Below are 16,094 nucleotides of genomic sequence, written 5' to 3' on the forward strand. Positions count from 1 at the left end.
GTGACTGGTGACACAAACGTGTCTCCAGAGGAGACTGTGGGGAGCCTGTGGCTGGCACTGCAGTAGCCTAGGGGTTCACTCATCTTGTTGCCTCCCCTCCTCGCTGCAGGTGGAGAAGAGGTGCCCGAGCACAACTAGCCACCCGAGAACGGCAGGAGCATGGCCACATGAGCAGGGGCGAGGTTCTCTGGAAGACGCTTCCAGTGGAAAGACCCCTGGAGGTCTGTCAGGAGCACCAGGCCTGTGGCCCCCACATCCTGACAGTGTGGCTGTTGTCACACAGGAAAGAAGGCAGAGGGACACCAGAGAGAGGAGGGAGCAGTCATGCAGCCAGTTCTCAATCAATGGGCTGGAACCACCTGTGGGGACCGATGGCCCACAGAGCACCTTTGTGCAACCGAGGGAAGGACCCTTCATGAGCAGCAGTCTTGGATTCCGCGGGCACCTCCACCATGGCCCATCCCAAGCAGCTCTGTCTGTGGGGGAGGGGTGCCATGCGTTCTGCAGCCCCAGCGGGCAGCCTGGGCGCCCCTTGTCTCCCGCTCACACACCCAGGGGTGCTGGGGCACACGCAGATGGCTGGCAGTGCACACGCCCTGTATCACGTTCCCTCCCCCTTGGGGGTGAGACTGTCACGGTCAGAGTCGGGGGAGGAAGGTTGGGAGTTGGACCTCCACCAGACTGCAGACCAGTCTAGAGCCAAGGGGGAAATATGTATGAAGTAAAAATATTAATAACAAATAAAAAATAGGTTTAGGAATGAAGAGGGGAGAAGATGGTGGTTGATATTGGCCTAGCAATGATGCTAGGGTCAAGGTCATGGGAGGTTCAGGAAGTAAGGAGTCTTTCTTCTGCAGTGCCTCCTCCTGAGACTTGGAATAGGCACCTTCGACGTCTATCTCCGGCCATAATCAGGTACATCTTGGTACGTCGGTTCAGGAGGAACATTGTCAGGGTAGCTAGGTTTGGCAGGACTGGTGGTAGGGTTGGCAGGGCTGGTGGCAGCATTGACAGGGATGTCAGTAGTGTAGACGTGGCTGGCGGTCATGTTGGCTGTGTTGAAGCTGAATATGCTTGAACCTATTGTCATGTTCTGAAAGGCAAAGGACACAAGACGATCATCTTCTTCTGCAGTAAACCGTAAAATGATCACTAATTCTTCCCCTTCCTGTTTCCATGCCTTGGTGGACCTTCTCTCACCGATGCTGGGCTTAGTCACAGGGCTTTCTTGGGACAGGGATGAGCATATTTTGCATGTTGTATAAGTGCTAGTAATTTGTGGAGAGAGGAAGACTTATCAACCGCAAAACTGATTACAAAGCCATGTAAATGGCTTTGGCCCGGGAAGATTAGCAAGTGTGACACAAGTGAGGACAAGAGAGCTTGCTGAGGGAGCCGCCATGTTTTACGACTCTGTGGAACGGTCACTCCGTGAAGGAGCTCAGGCTGGCATACCAGAGGATGAGGTAGCCCGTGGATCAGAGAGGAACTGTTCCATCAAGGGCTCCGTACACGGGTCTTCCCACCTGGTAGCTGGCTACAGATGCAAGAGCGCGTCCATCTAAGACCAGCAGACGGACTCACTGATGATTGCCCAGATTGATTATATTCAGAATCAAGAGCTTGATAAATGGTTGCTTTTTTAAATCACTAAATTTTGGGGTCATTTGTTATGCAGCAAAGCTTAACCGATACGTTCTTTCTCAGGCTCATTTGTCTGTCTTTGGTCATGTCTTGCTACTCTCCCCGCCGCACCCCGCCCCCCCCCCCCCAGGAGCATGCTCTGATTCCTGGGACACTGACCTCAAAGCGTCTCCAGCAGACAGCCTGGCATCCAAAATGCGAGACCACACATGTGAGGAAGAACTCCAAGAGGACAAAGGGCAGGAGACTACCCACGTAGGCCTTCATGTTAATCTAGAGGCAGACAGGAACGGAAGCACTTTAGTCCTTAGGGTTGACTATCTAGGTGACACTCAGGGCTCACCTTAGGCAAGTGCCACATGCCTCATCTGGAAGGCCTGAGACCCTCTGCAGTGGTCTCTTGAGCAGATCCTCTGGGCACCCCTTCATGTACCCTTCCTGTCCACTTAGTGGACCTTACCTGATGCCCAACTGTCAGCACCTGCATTTTTACTTTTCTTTCTTTCGATCTTTAAACTAATTGTTGTATTTTCATCCCTTTGACATTATAAAGGATATTTACATATACAAATGGACCATCAGATGGAGACTCACAGAGGGCAGGGTCTGGAGGGTCCCAGGCTCCGTCCCTGTGGGGCCGGGGTGCACCACTCTACTGCACATGGATGTGTTCTTGTTCGCTTGTCCCCCCCATGGACACCCCTGAACGCCTCTCTTACAACACCTGCCTTTCTCTGCCTTGCGGCTTCCTCTGGCCTCCAGAGCCCACGCTGCTATTGGCACAGCAGGTCTGCAGCTCAGGAAAGAGGCCCCTGGAGGGCAGCCCTCTATTAATGACCATCAGTGTTCGGTGTATGAAGACCCCAGCTGCCTTGCCCCTTGGGTTCCTGTTTGCTTCTCTTCCAAATGAACGATATGTCTCAAAGTCGCATGAGAAGAACCCAAGCTGAGACGTGCCTCAACAAGCACACAGACCAGGTGATTGGTGACAGGGGCTGTTGGGACAGACACCAATGAGCGTGTGATCATCGGCTCTGCTTGGCTCCTGGCTTCTGTGGCCTGATCCCTATGATGCTATATGGATGCTGTCCTTGGAAGGTGGCCATGGGGACTCAGAACTTGAGGAGCTTCTGCTAAGAGGGAGGCCAGGGCAGTTCAAGAGACCCCATAGAACTCGGTGTAATTAGGATCATGTCCATCCCCAGTGGGGTGGAGGGGTCATGGAGATCATCCTGTGGTCCCCTCTACACTCCTCCTCTCTGTGGCAGAGAGGACTGGCCCCTTGCCTAAGGGAATCCGAAGTCTCTGGGCACCACTACACCAGTGGTCATTCATGACTGAGGTCATGATGCCCAATGACTGCTTTTAGGACCAGTAGATGTTGGCCTCTTGATTCCCCAGGACCACAATCCACTCTTGAGGAGGACATCCAGTCCCACCCTGGGGACTCCAGAGGCCAACACCTGGCCTGGTTTGTGGCTTGCTGCATCCTCTAGATGCCACGTTACATCAGCAGAGTCACTTCATCCTAGAGCCGGCAGGAGCCCTGTCCATAGGGAGCACCTCACCTGCACACAGGTCTGGATAGAGACCCCGTGCCCTGCCAGCCCTCCCTGCCTGCTCGGTTAGTCCCGAGGGAGGACAGGGTCACGGCTCACTGTGTAACAGTTATTCTTGCCCTTGCTCCTCAGGCCTGCTGAGTACTGTGTCAATGCCACTGAGGTCCTTCCTGGATCCCAGTGGCCCTATTTCCACTCCCACCACCTGTCTTCCAGCCTCATCACATGCCCGAGGGCCTCCCTTGGCCAGGAGACTGCTTTGCCCATGTGCAGGGCAGACAGGAAGCACCTGGGAATTGGTGGCCTCAGCAGCGGTTTTAAACCAAGGACTGAGTGGAGTTGGGGGCTCCCTGCCCGCTCCCTCGCCCAGCGCAGGCCAGAACTGAGACGCCCACTGCTCACTCTGCTGGACTCCCACCAGGAGGGAGCTCCTATGGTCACCTGCCTGACTACGTCCTTCATCCTGGCTTCCCCCCTTGCTCTTATCATGCCCTCCCTCCCCTGCTGGGGCTTCCTGGGCTCACCTCTGACAGAAATGCCCTGCACCTGAATCTTGCTCCTGCATCTGCTTCTGCAGCCCCCCAAATAAGACAGGAACCTAGCTTCAGCACCTCTTCTCTCAGTGACAGGCTGTCCCTCCGTAGGTTCCTGGGGCAGGTCATCTTGTGCATTCGATTGTGGATTTGAGTGGTGGCAACCCTGCTGCAAACCTGAGCACTTGCTACCTCTAAACAGGATGTAGGGTGGGTAAAAGAAAGGCTCAACTGTCTTCTCCTCTCTGTCCTCTCTGTGAAGTGAGGTTTATGATGGTGGCCTCCACAGCCACAGAGTTTGGTGAGGGTCCATACTTGGTGGACACAGTGCTCATCTTACTAGGTTGGAATTCTGTTGGAATTCCCTCCTGCTCTGGAAACAACCTTGTGATCCCTCCTGTCCTTTGGCAGCATGGGCCTAGGCAGGTGGATTGCTCACCTCCCTTTGAATGGACATATCTGCAATGAAAATGGAGATGCCCGTCAGGGAGAAGACCGCACTGACCACGTTCATGGCGATGCTGCCATTCACCTGGAGGACACAGAGGGAGACAACGTGAGCAGGGCCCAAAGCCCAGCATCTGGCAACATAGGGAGGTAGGAGAAAAGAGAAAAGTCTGTGCAGGAAAGAGGTGAGAAGCCAGCGGATTCCAAGCAGAGTGAGGTGGGAGTTGTTCTGGAATCACCGTGCAGGCCCCCTTAGGACAGGGGCCCCCTTTGCTTGGCCAACACCTCACTAAGTAGAGGGACAGGAAATGAGGTTCGAAGGCTGGGTTGGAAAGACACAAGGACAGGGCCCAGGTGCTCTCAGGGAGCTGAGCAGGGATCCCAGCCTTGCCTTGGGAGGAGGGTGTGGGAGAGACATGGCTCCTGAGGTGGAGGGCTGCAGCCAGGGCTGGAGGGTGACAGGGGAAGGTTTTCAGGACCAGAAAGTCTAAGGGTCAATGTTAAGGGATCTGCTTCTCCGTGATGAGATGCTGACATCCTGCAGTTGTTCACGACGACTCCTACTCAGGCGGCCTCCCTGAGGGGTATGGGGAAGGAGACAGGGGCTGTGGGCCACATTTGGGCTGAGCCCAGGACAGCTGTGGGGCATAGAGCCTGAAGCAGAGATGTCACTCAGATGTCACGCAGCAGAGCAAGGGGGTTAGGGGATGCCCAGGAATTGGCAGACACCATTAGAAGGCTCTAGACTCCCCAGAGATTGGGGGACAGGGTTCAACCAGTCTTGTTGGGACATGAAGAAGCAGTGTGAGCTGAGCCGATGTTGGGGTATCTGGGGTTCTGGCCTTTGGGAGGGATGAAGTAAGGAAGGCAGATGGGGGCAGACATTTGTCCTGGGGAAGGAGATTGGTGTCTGGGACACTTCAGTTAGATCACCCAGCCCCTCAGCCTACGGCCTTCTTCACATGGCGGGAGACAGATCCGATGCCTGCAGAGGGGAGAAGGTGTTAAGGGGAAGGAGGGCTTGGGGCAGGGGTGAAGGGGGCCACTGTGGAGCTCTGCACTCATTCCCAAGCTTCTTAGAGGCCACAACAAACTCAACACATGAGCGGATGTTTTTCTGGATGTTGATTGACACCCTAAAGGCCCCAGGGAATGCTATGTCCTGTGCCCTGTGGCTGGGACTCCACGTTGTTCAAAGCAGAATTCCCAGGTCCAGCCAAAGAGGAAGACAGGAAGTGCCAGGGAGGGGGCTGCCAGGCACCATCCCCTGTGGCCCAGGCCTGGCTTCCTGCTTGACGCAGAGCCCCCCTGGGGCACCGCTCTGCAAACTCACGAGTTTCCCAAATAGCCAAGTGGTTTTTAGCAACTGAATTCTTGTGATAACTAGAAGCACAGGTTTGGAATCAGCTTGTAGGTCCAAGTCCCAGCTCTGCCCTGTGTTCAGTGTGTGACTTCACATAAGACATGTGACCTCTCTGGGCCTCAGTTTCCTCAGCTACAATACAGGGACGACAGAACTTCCTAGAGTTGTGCAGACTGAATGGGATGAGGTGTGTGAAGGTTCTGAACCCAGCGCTGGGCCACTCTGCCACCATGGGGCCTCTTTTCCATGATTGGGAGAGGAAAACATTAACACTCAGGGGTCACCAAAGAAGGCATCAAACTCACCACACATGGGCTGGTGTCCTTCTCAGCCAATACAGACATGGATCCAGAGGCAATGTACTATGCAGACAAAAAAGAATGATAGGTTTTGCAGAACATTAAAAATGACAACCATCCATTCAGAGGTGGATCTTCCCTCAGTCTGCAAGTTCTACACATTTTGTTCCAGAAAAAATGCAAACTGTTTACTTCCTTCCAACATTTTCCCCATCCCAGTGAACGTGCCCAGCGTACTGAGTGCTGCGATGCTCTGACCCCTGTGAGCCGAGTCTAAAGCCTCCCTTTCCTCTGGCAGTCTGAATCTTGTTCCAGGGAGCTCTGTCTCATTATCGTCACCTTCTAACAGGTTCTCCTTGAGGACATTGCCTGGGCATGTTGTTGCCCAAACTCACTTATTGCTCACTCTGCCTAACAACCAAGGGTAACAGCCCAGGGTAGGTTGGTGTGGTGGGCAGAGCCTTGGTGCTGGGAGACAGGAGACCTGGGATCCTGCTCTACTTCTGTGACTGGTCACCTCACTGTGCTCCAGGACCCAGCCTGAGAGTCCCAACTAGCACTCCATGATGCAAGGCACGTGATGGGCATGGAACACTCGAGGCTAGACTCCAAGCTCAGTCTAATTAGGAGAGGCTCAGTTCCTTCTTCCAGAACTTTCTGTCCATGAGGGTGTGATGGTAGCATCTAACCTCTCCACACTGCAGTCTCCTCATCTAGACAATGGACATGGATAACGATCCCTGTCCTCTCTACCCCCAAGTAGGTCGTGCCATTCAAGTGGGAGAATTAGAATGGTATTCTCAGTGGGGAGGACAGGGAGATTTCCAGGGCATCCTGGGCTCTCTTAAAGCTTCTCCTCCAAGAACTCACTTCCTGTGCCACTGTGGGAGGCTAGAAGGCAGCAGGGCTGGAGCATAAATTTGGGCCTGGCTGGGAGCCTGCATCAGGGCTTCTGGCAGAGGACAGCAGCATGGGGCAGCCTTGATCATCCCGCCATGTGCTGATTGCAGCCCCCAGCCTTCTGGGACTTTCCTCACAGGGGGACTTCATTGTGTTCCAGTGGTTTCTCCAAGAGACACTTATTCCTGTCACTGCTGTATAGACTTGTGCTTGCAGCTTGGGTCAAGGTTATCAGTGTGCAGTCGTTGCTGACACCTTTGGTCTTGTCAGTCCACAGAAATTTAGATCCAGGAAGTTTGAGAGGAAGATTCATGCCTGCTCTTTTGACATCAGTGCTGTTACAGGACTTAAATCCTAAAATCCCCCTGGAAATTGCTTCCTGTCCTGCGCTCACAACTGGTTCTGCATGTTGATACATATGCACATATTTCTGGAACAAAGTCTATCTTTAATATTCTTTTAGGCTACAACAATACAGACCAGATGTTCTGGACAGGCACTTGGCCATCAAGGTACCTCCACCACTGAGCCAAGCCAATTCCTGCCTTGGCTCTCGAAACCAGTGAACTTTGTGTCCAAGCCACCTATGTGGATTTCTCTCATTTTGCTCATAAAACTAGCCTTTGCCTCAACCTCCTTGACTCTGCCTACAGTTTGCTTTGGTCTGAGTGTCCCCACTGCAATGCTCCTCTGTTCCCAGATAAGTGTCACTATTCTTTGGCAAACTTCTCTCTGGTAGTGCCATCGCTAAAGGAAATAGGTGAGTGCAGAATCTGGCTGACCCAGCGTTATGTCCTGGGGACACTGTTGACCATTCTATTTGTCCATAAGGAAATATATATGCTATCTACCTGATCTGAGTGTTTCTTTATGAATTTGTGTTTTGCATATAAGTCTTTCTAGGCCACTATATTTGAATTTTTAGTCAATCCAGTGTCAATCAGTGGCAATCAAATAGGTTTGTCAAACAAATTTAAAAATGCCAAGTCTTAAAATAACCCAGTGGATTAAAGAAACTATTTGACATATCTGATGATCTGTGACAGTACTGAAAACCATGACACCAAAGTCCCCTGCAGTTCAGGAAGGACATCCTGGAATAGAATAGTGGCACAGATAAGAGATCTCTGTGAATTTCTGTTGAAGCCTCTTCCATTCCCTTATGTGTAAAAAAGACTTTCTATTTATGTTGCCTTTAAAAAATAGTGCTAGGGATCAAACCCAGGACCTTCTACATGCTCGGCCAGCCCTTTACTACAGAACAACAAACCAGTCCTCTATTCTATTGTCGAGATGATTGAGATGCTGTATGAGAAACGGTCATAACTGGCCACTGCTCTAAAAACGTGTTTTGTCTGATGCTTATACATTGGAAAGGAGCTTTGAACTGGATGATCTGAAATCCTAAAAATGATAAGCTAGTCCCAGACAGTTGCATCTAAAACAGCCGAAATGGGTACTAGCCTGTATGGTAAGACAAGAAAATGAAAACCATGAACAGATTGAGCATGAACAACTAACAGGGTGATTATTAGTACATATCATAGTCTACACAGAAATCCCAAAAGATTCTAGAAGCAAATCACTAGAATTAATAAGAAAGTTTAGTAATTTCACTAGATGTGAGATCAATATGTAAAAGTCAATTGCATGTAAATATACTACCAAGAGTGGTTTGAAATGAAGAAAAAATTACAGAACGATGTAATAAAGATATGAAAAATTTTAATGTAAAAATTAACCAATGTTGAAAGATATTAAATTCTGATGCCTATTCATAGATCAAAAGAATAAATACCAGCAAAACGTGAATTCATTCTATGCTGATCTGTGGCTTCAGAATAAATTCAATTGACCTGATTTGTCACAAAGTCTATATGTACCAAATTATCATACTGTATCTCTTAAATTTGTGCTGTTAAAATAACACAATCAATAAAAATATCTATCAAAGTATATTGCAGCTTAAAAAAAAAGCCACTTGGAAGAATCGGAAGAAAATTTTTAGTAGAATGTTTCTTGGAACATGAAATATAGATGGATGATCAAAAGCTAACATTAGTTTTGGCTCCCCTGGCTAAAAAGGAAAACAAATTCCAGGAAATTTTAGATAAAAAGATTTAGCATAAAGATATAGTAATCAATACAATGTAATATAGAATTACAAAGACAGATCAAGCCATGTGGAATAGGAGAGAGGTCTCAGAAGCAGACCCGCACATATTCATATGTGACATATGATATTTGGCTTTTTAGGTCAGCAGACAAAGGAGAGCCTAGGACAATTACTAATTCACAGAGACAAAAAAAAAAAATCAAAATTGGACATTAACATAACATAACCAGAATCAATCCCTAATAAATTGAGGATTTAAGTGTAAAAGTAAACTTAAAACAAATTCAGAGGAAAACATAGAAGAACCTCTTTATGACCTAGGACAGGAAAAGATTACCTCGGCAAGACACTAAAAGCACAGAACACAAAAATTTTGACAAATTAGGACACATTCAGATTAAGATATTGTGTCCATCAGGAGATACCATAAAGAAAGGATTAGCCAAAAATCAAAGGATCAGTCAAAAAACTGGAAGATTATTATTATCAATAAAGAAGAAGCATGAATTTACAAAGAATCCCAATGAATCAAGGAGAAAAAGACAAACAACCCAAAAGAAAATAAGAAAAAAGAAAAAGAAAATTGGCATGTCGGTAGAGAAGGGAAAACTGAATGTTCAATAATGAAAAGATGCTCAACGCGTTGATAATTAGATGGAAATTCAAATATCCCACCAGACTGGCAGAAGTTTTAACGTTTGCCCTGGTTTTAATTGCCCTGGTTTCCACAAATCTCATTGGGCTTTGGGGCAATATCTCAAGGCACACCTGGGACCATTTATAGTGTGCTAACACAGGAAGTCCTGCCCACGTGCCTCACACAACCAATTACAGTAGCACGGTTTGCACTGCTGAGAACTGAAAACAACCTAGATATTTGTTGACAAGAAAATAGACAAGTAAATTGTAGCGTATTCATGTAGCAGATCAGGATCCATCAATGCAACATGAACTATGGCTGCTTGTGGCACAGACGAATCTCCAAAACAGAATATGCAGTGAGACAGAGTGAGCTGCGTGAAGATGCAGCACGCTTCATTCACATGGCTTTATACCCGTGCAAAGGCACGCTGTGTGGGTGCATGTGGCTGGACCACAAAGAACAGGAATGAGAAACACAAAATGGAGAATAGGGGCCACTTCTAGAAGCAGGGAACGGGTACTCTTGGGGTTTTAAAACTTGGTGATGCCTCGGGTTTTGAGTTAGGTCATGGATACCTATCTCTTCATTTTAAAAAATTTTTAATCTTTATTCCCTTTAGACACACAATCCTAAAACTCATTCCAGCCACTTTTGAGTGTGCAGTTCACCAGCACTGTGCACCAGCAACACCACCATCCACACCCAGATCCCTTTCCTTGTCCCACACTGAACTGTCCCCATTCAATACCACCTCCCCATTGGATAGCCTCTGGAAGCCACCAGGCTACCTCTCTCTCTATGCATTTGACTCATCTAGGTGCCTCACACAAGTGGAATCACTCAACATGGGTGTCCATTTCTCTATTAATTAACTTCTTCAGTTCCATATTCTTAGTGGCCTGTCAGAAGAAAGGCTTCCCATCTGCCTGCTGAGGTGCCAGTGGTTTTGGAAAAGACTCTGGTTTGCAGTATTTGCTGATTTCTTTGGTGCAGAACAGCGGATCATTTGTGGTCAAATAGCTTACCTAATTCCTGACAATTTTACAGTCAGCTGCCGTGACTGACAGGCAGGCATCTCGCAAGCACATGACTGGATATGCTCTGATTTACCTATGAGATGTTTCCTAGAAAGAGCCCTGAGGAAGTGCAGTGGAGAAGGCATAAAGCAATAAAGGTTTGTGTCCCAAATGTGCCCTGGAGGCAGGGGCTGCTGCTGGGCAGGTGTGAATTGGATGCTGACCTTTTGCTGCACCTGCAGAAGGCTGGCTCTTGGCTCTGAGCATCCTATGACTGTGAGTGGAAATTCCTGCTCTTTCTTTATGTTCTCCTTGGCCCCCTTGGGTGACCCAGGAAGGAGGCTTTGTACTCACGGATAATCCTCCCCAGAACAGATACCCTGATAGTCCAGTCACAGAAGGCTTGGAATACAGCAGAGGGTTGATCCCAGAGAAAACGTGCATCAGGCCAATGATGATCTGGATGGCCTAGGAGGAGACCAGAGGATGGTGAGAGGCAGAGCTGGGGGCCACGGGCTGCCACGCTGCTCTTCCAGCCACGCTGATGCTCCAGAATGACTCGAGGGATGGTAGGTGTTGGGGCTCCCCCAGACCACCCTACCTTCTCTGTGCCCAGGTTTCTTTCCTTCTAAGATGGGCTCTCAGAAGCTGGCCTGCAGGGCTCGTGCGAGACTGCAGTGCACATGAAGCTCATTGGCCAGTTCCTGCAGGGAGGTGTGTGGAAGCCCTACACGGACACTTTCCCACACCCGAGTTCTCTTTTCAGCCATTCCCATGACTAGCCAGTTTCCCTTGGCAATGGATGCCCTGGGAGACCCTCTATCCCTCTTATCTTTCCTTCTCCTCTAACCTTCTCTTACGGGTCACCTAAACGCTTTTCTGATGACCCATCAGAATGAATCCCCTCCTATTTGGGCTCCCACGGCATGGCTATTCCTGAGAGGTGGGAGGTGGCTCTGGGCGTCTCTGGGCCTCAGTTTCCTCAGGGGTCAAATGACCAGGGTTGAGCAGATGCGTCCCACTCTCCTGGCCCATGTGTCTATGAGTTGGTGACAGATGTGCATTTCACACGATCGTCCCTTCACAAGACAATGTGCTTGATTTTTGTCTGTGTTCTCATTAGGTCTGTACTTCAGAAGGCTGGCATAATTTTCCCACTAAAACGAAATTCAATCCATGAAAGACAGCCCACATTTTTAGCTTTCACTGTGGCTGAGCAGGATCCCCAGGCATTTGCTGACTCAATTCTGTTTTGAGAAATTTTCAAATTCTTCCAAAATATCTTAAAATCACTGGAAGCCAAAATTAACAAGGATTTATTTATCCAGTATTAACTAATAATGATAGTAATCATGTTACAAAATCCCAATCACTGTGCAATATCATAGGCTAGCTCTACCTTTGGAAGGGTCCACACACATGTCTAATCTCACTAGATGCTCACAACCAGCATTTGTTTTCCTGATACTGTTTTATGGAACTTAGTCTAAGATTGATTTTGATAAGTTTTGTCATTGGTAAAACCCACATTTCTATTCCTGAAGGATCTATGAGGAGGGATAGATTGGGGTGTGTGCTAGTCTGTCTTCTGTTGCTCCAACGGAATACCTGAGTCTGGGTAATATGCAGAGAAAAGAGGCTTATTTAGCTCACAGTATGGAGGCTAAAAGCTTAAACTGCATGATGCAGGATCTGGTGAGACCCCCCTGGCTGTGTCACCTTGAGGCAGATGGCATCATGGTGAGAGCTCATGCCAGAAAGAGAGAAACCAGAGAGGATGGGGAAGGGCCACTCTTGCGATTTTGATCAGAACCTGCTCTTGACATCTAATCAGAAGCCCCACGGGGACTATGCTATTCTCTTCTGAACCCAGTGACCCAAGCACTTCCCCTCTGCCACACTTCTTACAGTTCCTCATCAGCTCTCAACATCGCCATGCTGGTGGGAACACAGTTTCCAGCACGTGGGCACCTGGGGGGCCTGTGCTAACCATACCCACCCACAGCGGGGCTTCGTGAGTCAGCCTCTTCTCGACCTGTGCTTGCTCTCTGGCTTCCTGGCCTTCCAGCCTCACACAGAACTTTCTGGGCGCTCAGGATGAGCTGGGCATGCGTCCTCTGGCCATGCCAGAAGCTGATATAATTGCAGTAGCTGCCTCGGAGTGAAGACCCTCCTTGGTCTTTGAGGGTGGTGTCCTGGTCAGCTCTGAGTCCCTGTCACATGGAATGGGTGAGTGTGTACAGATTGAGGATCTGTTATAAGCCAGTCCCCTTGCTAGGAACTGGCTGGGCCTCCAGTCTGCCACAGGACTGATCTGGCTTCTGCCCCAAGAGGAGGATGACCGGAGCTTTTCCAGGGGCCAAATGAGGCTGGAGGAGGCAGGTCAGGGTCAGGATCCCCTTGGTTGAGGAGGAAGTCACAGAGCCTCAGGGCCTGAAGGGATTTAAGAGAGGATCTCACTAGATCTGCTCCCTTTAGAGATGAGCAAATTGAGGCCCCGAGAGGGAAGGATGTGCCCGAGTCCACCCAGCCTCCAGCCAGCCCCGAAACCTGGATCACATGACTTCCTGGTCGATGGTCTTTTGAGTGAAACTGATGCCGACCTTTGGCTCTGACAACTAGGAAGGGGATGGTTAACCAACTTTACAGCCTCCCCAAAGACCAGGGAACTGGTGGAGATGGGGAGGGAGACGGGGAGGGGGACTGCTGTCTGTGGGACCTCCCGGGTCCAGCCTCCAGAAACTGTCACCTGCTTTGTTCTTTGCTCTCCAGATCTTCGCCTTCCTCATCTAACTGCACCAGAAGTGGCCTTATGAAGTGACCCAAGCAGAAGAAAAGACATCGCACTTACCCCTAATGTTCTGACCTCATCATTGATGAATTTCTTGGGATCAAATGCAGGAAATGATGCAAATGACATGTTCCATGCCATGTTCGATGGGGACTGGCCTGACGTGGGTGTCAGCCCGGGGATGGCGATCGCAGGATTCTCAGGGTCTCCAGGCAGGGTCTGGACATGGGCTGTTCCCAGGGGGTACTGGGTCACTCCAGGCGAAGTCTGCAAACCGGGCCCTCCTGCTGGAGGCTGGAGCACGGTGAGCTGGCTCTGTGCACCGGTCACCCCCGCTGCATTCTGGTACACTAGGAATGGCTGCGCTAAGTTTGTTCTTCCTGTATCACACTGGACCACTGTCGAGGAGGGTGGGTAAGGGGTTGTCCCCGAAGGTTGCTTGTGGCTTTCTGAAGTCACCGGATACCGGGGCTGGGTGACATGGACACTTGCTGGGGCATGAGCACCGGGCACATTGCTGGTTGTGGACATGGTGTGCAGCTGCCACAGAACACACAAGAAGGTGCATTTTCCTCCTCTGACAAAATGCATGACCCATCTTTCCTCATTCTTATGTTCAGCTTCATCCTCATTAAAATGAAAACCACCTGCCACGCTGCTCTACCCAATAAGCTACTTTCCTTCCTGGGAGTCCATGTTCTAGGGACATTCTATTTTCCTTATGTGGGTGTGGATTTGGAGACTAGGTCTCCTGGCTGCTTAGCTCCTGTCGACCCTGGGTACCTTTTGGCTGGTGGTTTTGTTCAGGCCTCTGCAGTTGGTATTTCAGTCTGCTTACCTTGAGTTTGCAGAATGGGTACAGGCCCACCTGCCCCTTACCCTGGCCACTGTGGGTGGGTCTGGGGATGCGCAGCTGACCTTGAATGGCTGATAGTTCCTTTCTCCTGGGGACTTGGGATTGAACTTGAGGACTATTGTGAGATGGGAAGCCATACAGAGCTGGAGGGTCAAGCACATGTTACGTGCAGAGGGGAAGAGATAGCTCTTCAGAGTAAGGAGAATGAGGACCATGGATGGAGGGAGGGGGAGGGGAGACTTTGATTGTGCCCTTTTAATTTCTGGTTCAAGGTTCTCATTAGCCCCACCTACTTTCGCTCTTGGAGTCTATGAGCAGTTAGCTAGCTCCTGGGTTTAATTCAGCTAGTTTATGGATGGTTCCTTAACATTCATTGGCTTTAGAAAGAAAAGGCAGATTGTCTTTCCCAAGCTCCATGTACCCTTGCCACCCAGGGGGACAGTGGACCAGGTGGCCTGGGAATGCCCATCTTGTCCCCTCTTCCTGAAGGTTGTCCACCTGGTGTTGGGATCAGGACCACAGAGACGCTTTGCTGAATTCTGTTGGTCTGTGTTTAACTGATGAATTTCTTGGGATCAAATGCAGGCAATGATGCCAATGACATGTTCCGTGCCATGTTCTGGGTTCCTAGAGGGTCTGAGAATGGCCAAACCCTGAATCACACGCAGTTTCGATTGATTTCTGAGTAGAAGAGGCAGTTGAGAAAAGCGTGAATGTAGTCCTGGGTTGACCTCAGATAAGGGCGATCTGGAGAAGCTCTAAGCTCTTGTGCTGCTCAGCTCAGCTCAGCAAGGTTGCAAAGGGCCTCCTGAGACCCTTGAAGCAGCGCTAGGTGGGACGAGATCCCATGCAGAGCAGGGGAAGGGAGCTTGTGTGATTCACCTGGGGTTGTTAGTTGTTTTGGTTGCTGGGCTTGTGTCACCAAAATTGTACGCTCCTTGCTGGCAGAAAACCACCTCTCTGGTACCAAATGCTGCAGACCTGATCCAGCCATAAGTGCTCAGGAGGCTCCTGCCCTTTCTACACCAGCCATAAAGATAAAGTGAACCCATCCTAGAGCCCAGAGTCCCAGCTGCTGACAGAGTGAGAAACACTGTGAATTGCCCACAGCCAACTTGGGTTTGGGGCTGACTGAAGGATTGATAGTGTTTAATGTTTAATCGTCTAGAAAATAAAGGCAAGACAGCATCAGGACTACGAGATCAGATAGCCCTGGGGTCATTTCTCAGTTTCTCCATTTAATAGTTTCATGACCTTGAGCCCGTGGCATAGCTCTCACTCTCCTATCTATGAAGCAGAGATGATAAGAAGCTCTGGCCTCTTATCATGGGTGCTTGCAGCACAGAGCCTGGCCCAGGGGAAACACCCACTTTACACTTGTTCTCTGTCGAAATATAGAGACCGTCCACAACAGAAGGCCCCCTGTTTTGAACATTTTTCCTAGTTAACTCCAAAGTATTTTGTTTGCAATACTTACAGTAGGGGATCTCAAAATGTGGTCTGCAGGCCAGCAGGTTCAGGATCACCAGGGAACTTGCTAGAAATGTGAATTCTCGGTCCACTCCACAGACCTACTGGATCAGAGGCTCCAGGAGTGGGGATTTGCTGCAGAAGATTGAGACCCATGACTGTTCAGAAACACGCCCCATTTCTCCTCGTGACTTCCCTTTCCTTGGATCCCGAATGTCGATAACGCGGGCTCTGCAGGAATTCAGGAAATTCCTAGCTTTCCCTCTTCTACCTTCTAGCTGGTTTCCAAGGCCCGTGCAGCTCTGCTATTGCTCTAGAAAACACCTGTCCTGTCTGCCACCTGGCAGCTGAGCCATTCCCCAGGACTTCTTGCTCAGCTTGCTCTTACCCACATCTCTGCAAAGCAGGGAGAGGAGGCAGTGAGGCCGGAAGGGCCCGCCTGTGCATGCTCAGCCCT

At 49.7% G+C, this 16,094-nt stretch overlaps 1 protein-coding gene across 1 annotated transcript; it reads right to left on the reverse strand.

The window, feature by feature from the left end:
- Nucleotides 1-895: 895 nt before the first annotated feature.
- Nucleotides 896-15,695, reverse strand: Ms4a18 (membrane spanning 4-domains A18). The gene is made up of 7 exons (XM_027944349.2): nt 15,645-15,695; nt 13,372-13,851; nt 10,875-10,988; nt 5,852-5,908; nt 4,176-4,268; nt 1,804-1,917; nt 896-1,093 (listed from the first exon to the last, which is right to left on the reverse strand). The coding sequence occupies exons 2-7, from the start codon at nt 13,840-13,842 to the stop codon at nt 896-898; spliced, it is 1,047 nt and encodes a 348-aa protein (XP_027800150.2). The 5' UTR covers nt 13,843-13,851; nt 15,645-15,695.
- Between the last annotated feature and the right edge of the window lie 399 nt (nt 15,696-16,094).

This window comes from Marmota flaviventris, chromosome 9 (genome assembly GCF_047511675.1).
Source record: "Marmota flaviventris isolate mMarFla1 chromosome 9, mMarFla1.hap1, whole genome shotgun sequence".
Lineage (NCBI taxonomy): Eukaryota > Metazoa > Chordata > Mammalia > Rodentia > Sciuridae > Marmota > Marmota flaviventris.

Excerpts from the sequence above, each read along its gene's own strand:
- Ms4a18 (XM_027944349.2), bottom strand. The coding sequence starts at position 13,842 with ATGTCCACAACCAGCAATGTGCCCGGTGCTCATGCCCCAGCAAGTGTC. Across the intron at positions 5,909-10,874 it reads TGTTCTGGGGAGGATTATCC|TACATTGCCTCTGGATCCAT; the intron begins GTGAGTACAAAG and ends TTGTCTGCATAG. Across the intron at positions 1,918-4,175 it reads ATATGTCCATTCAAAGGGAG|ATTAACATGAAGGCCTACGT; the intron begins GTGAGCAATCCA and ends GTCTGCCTCTAG.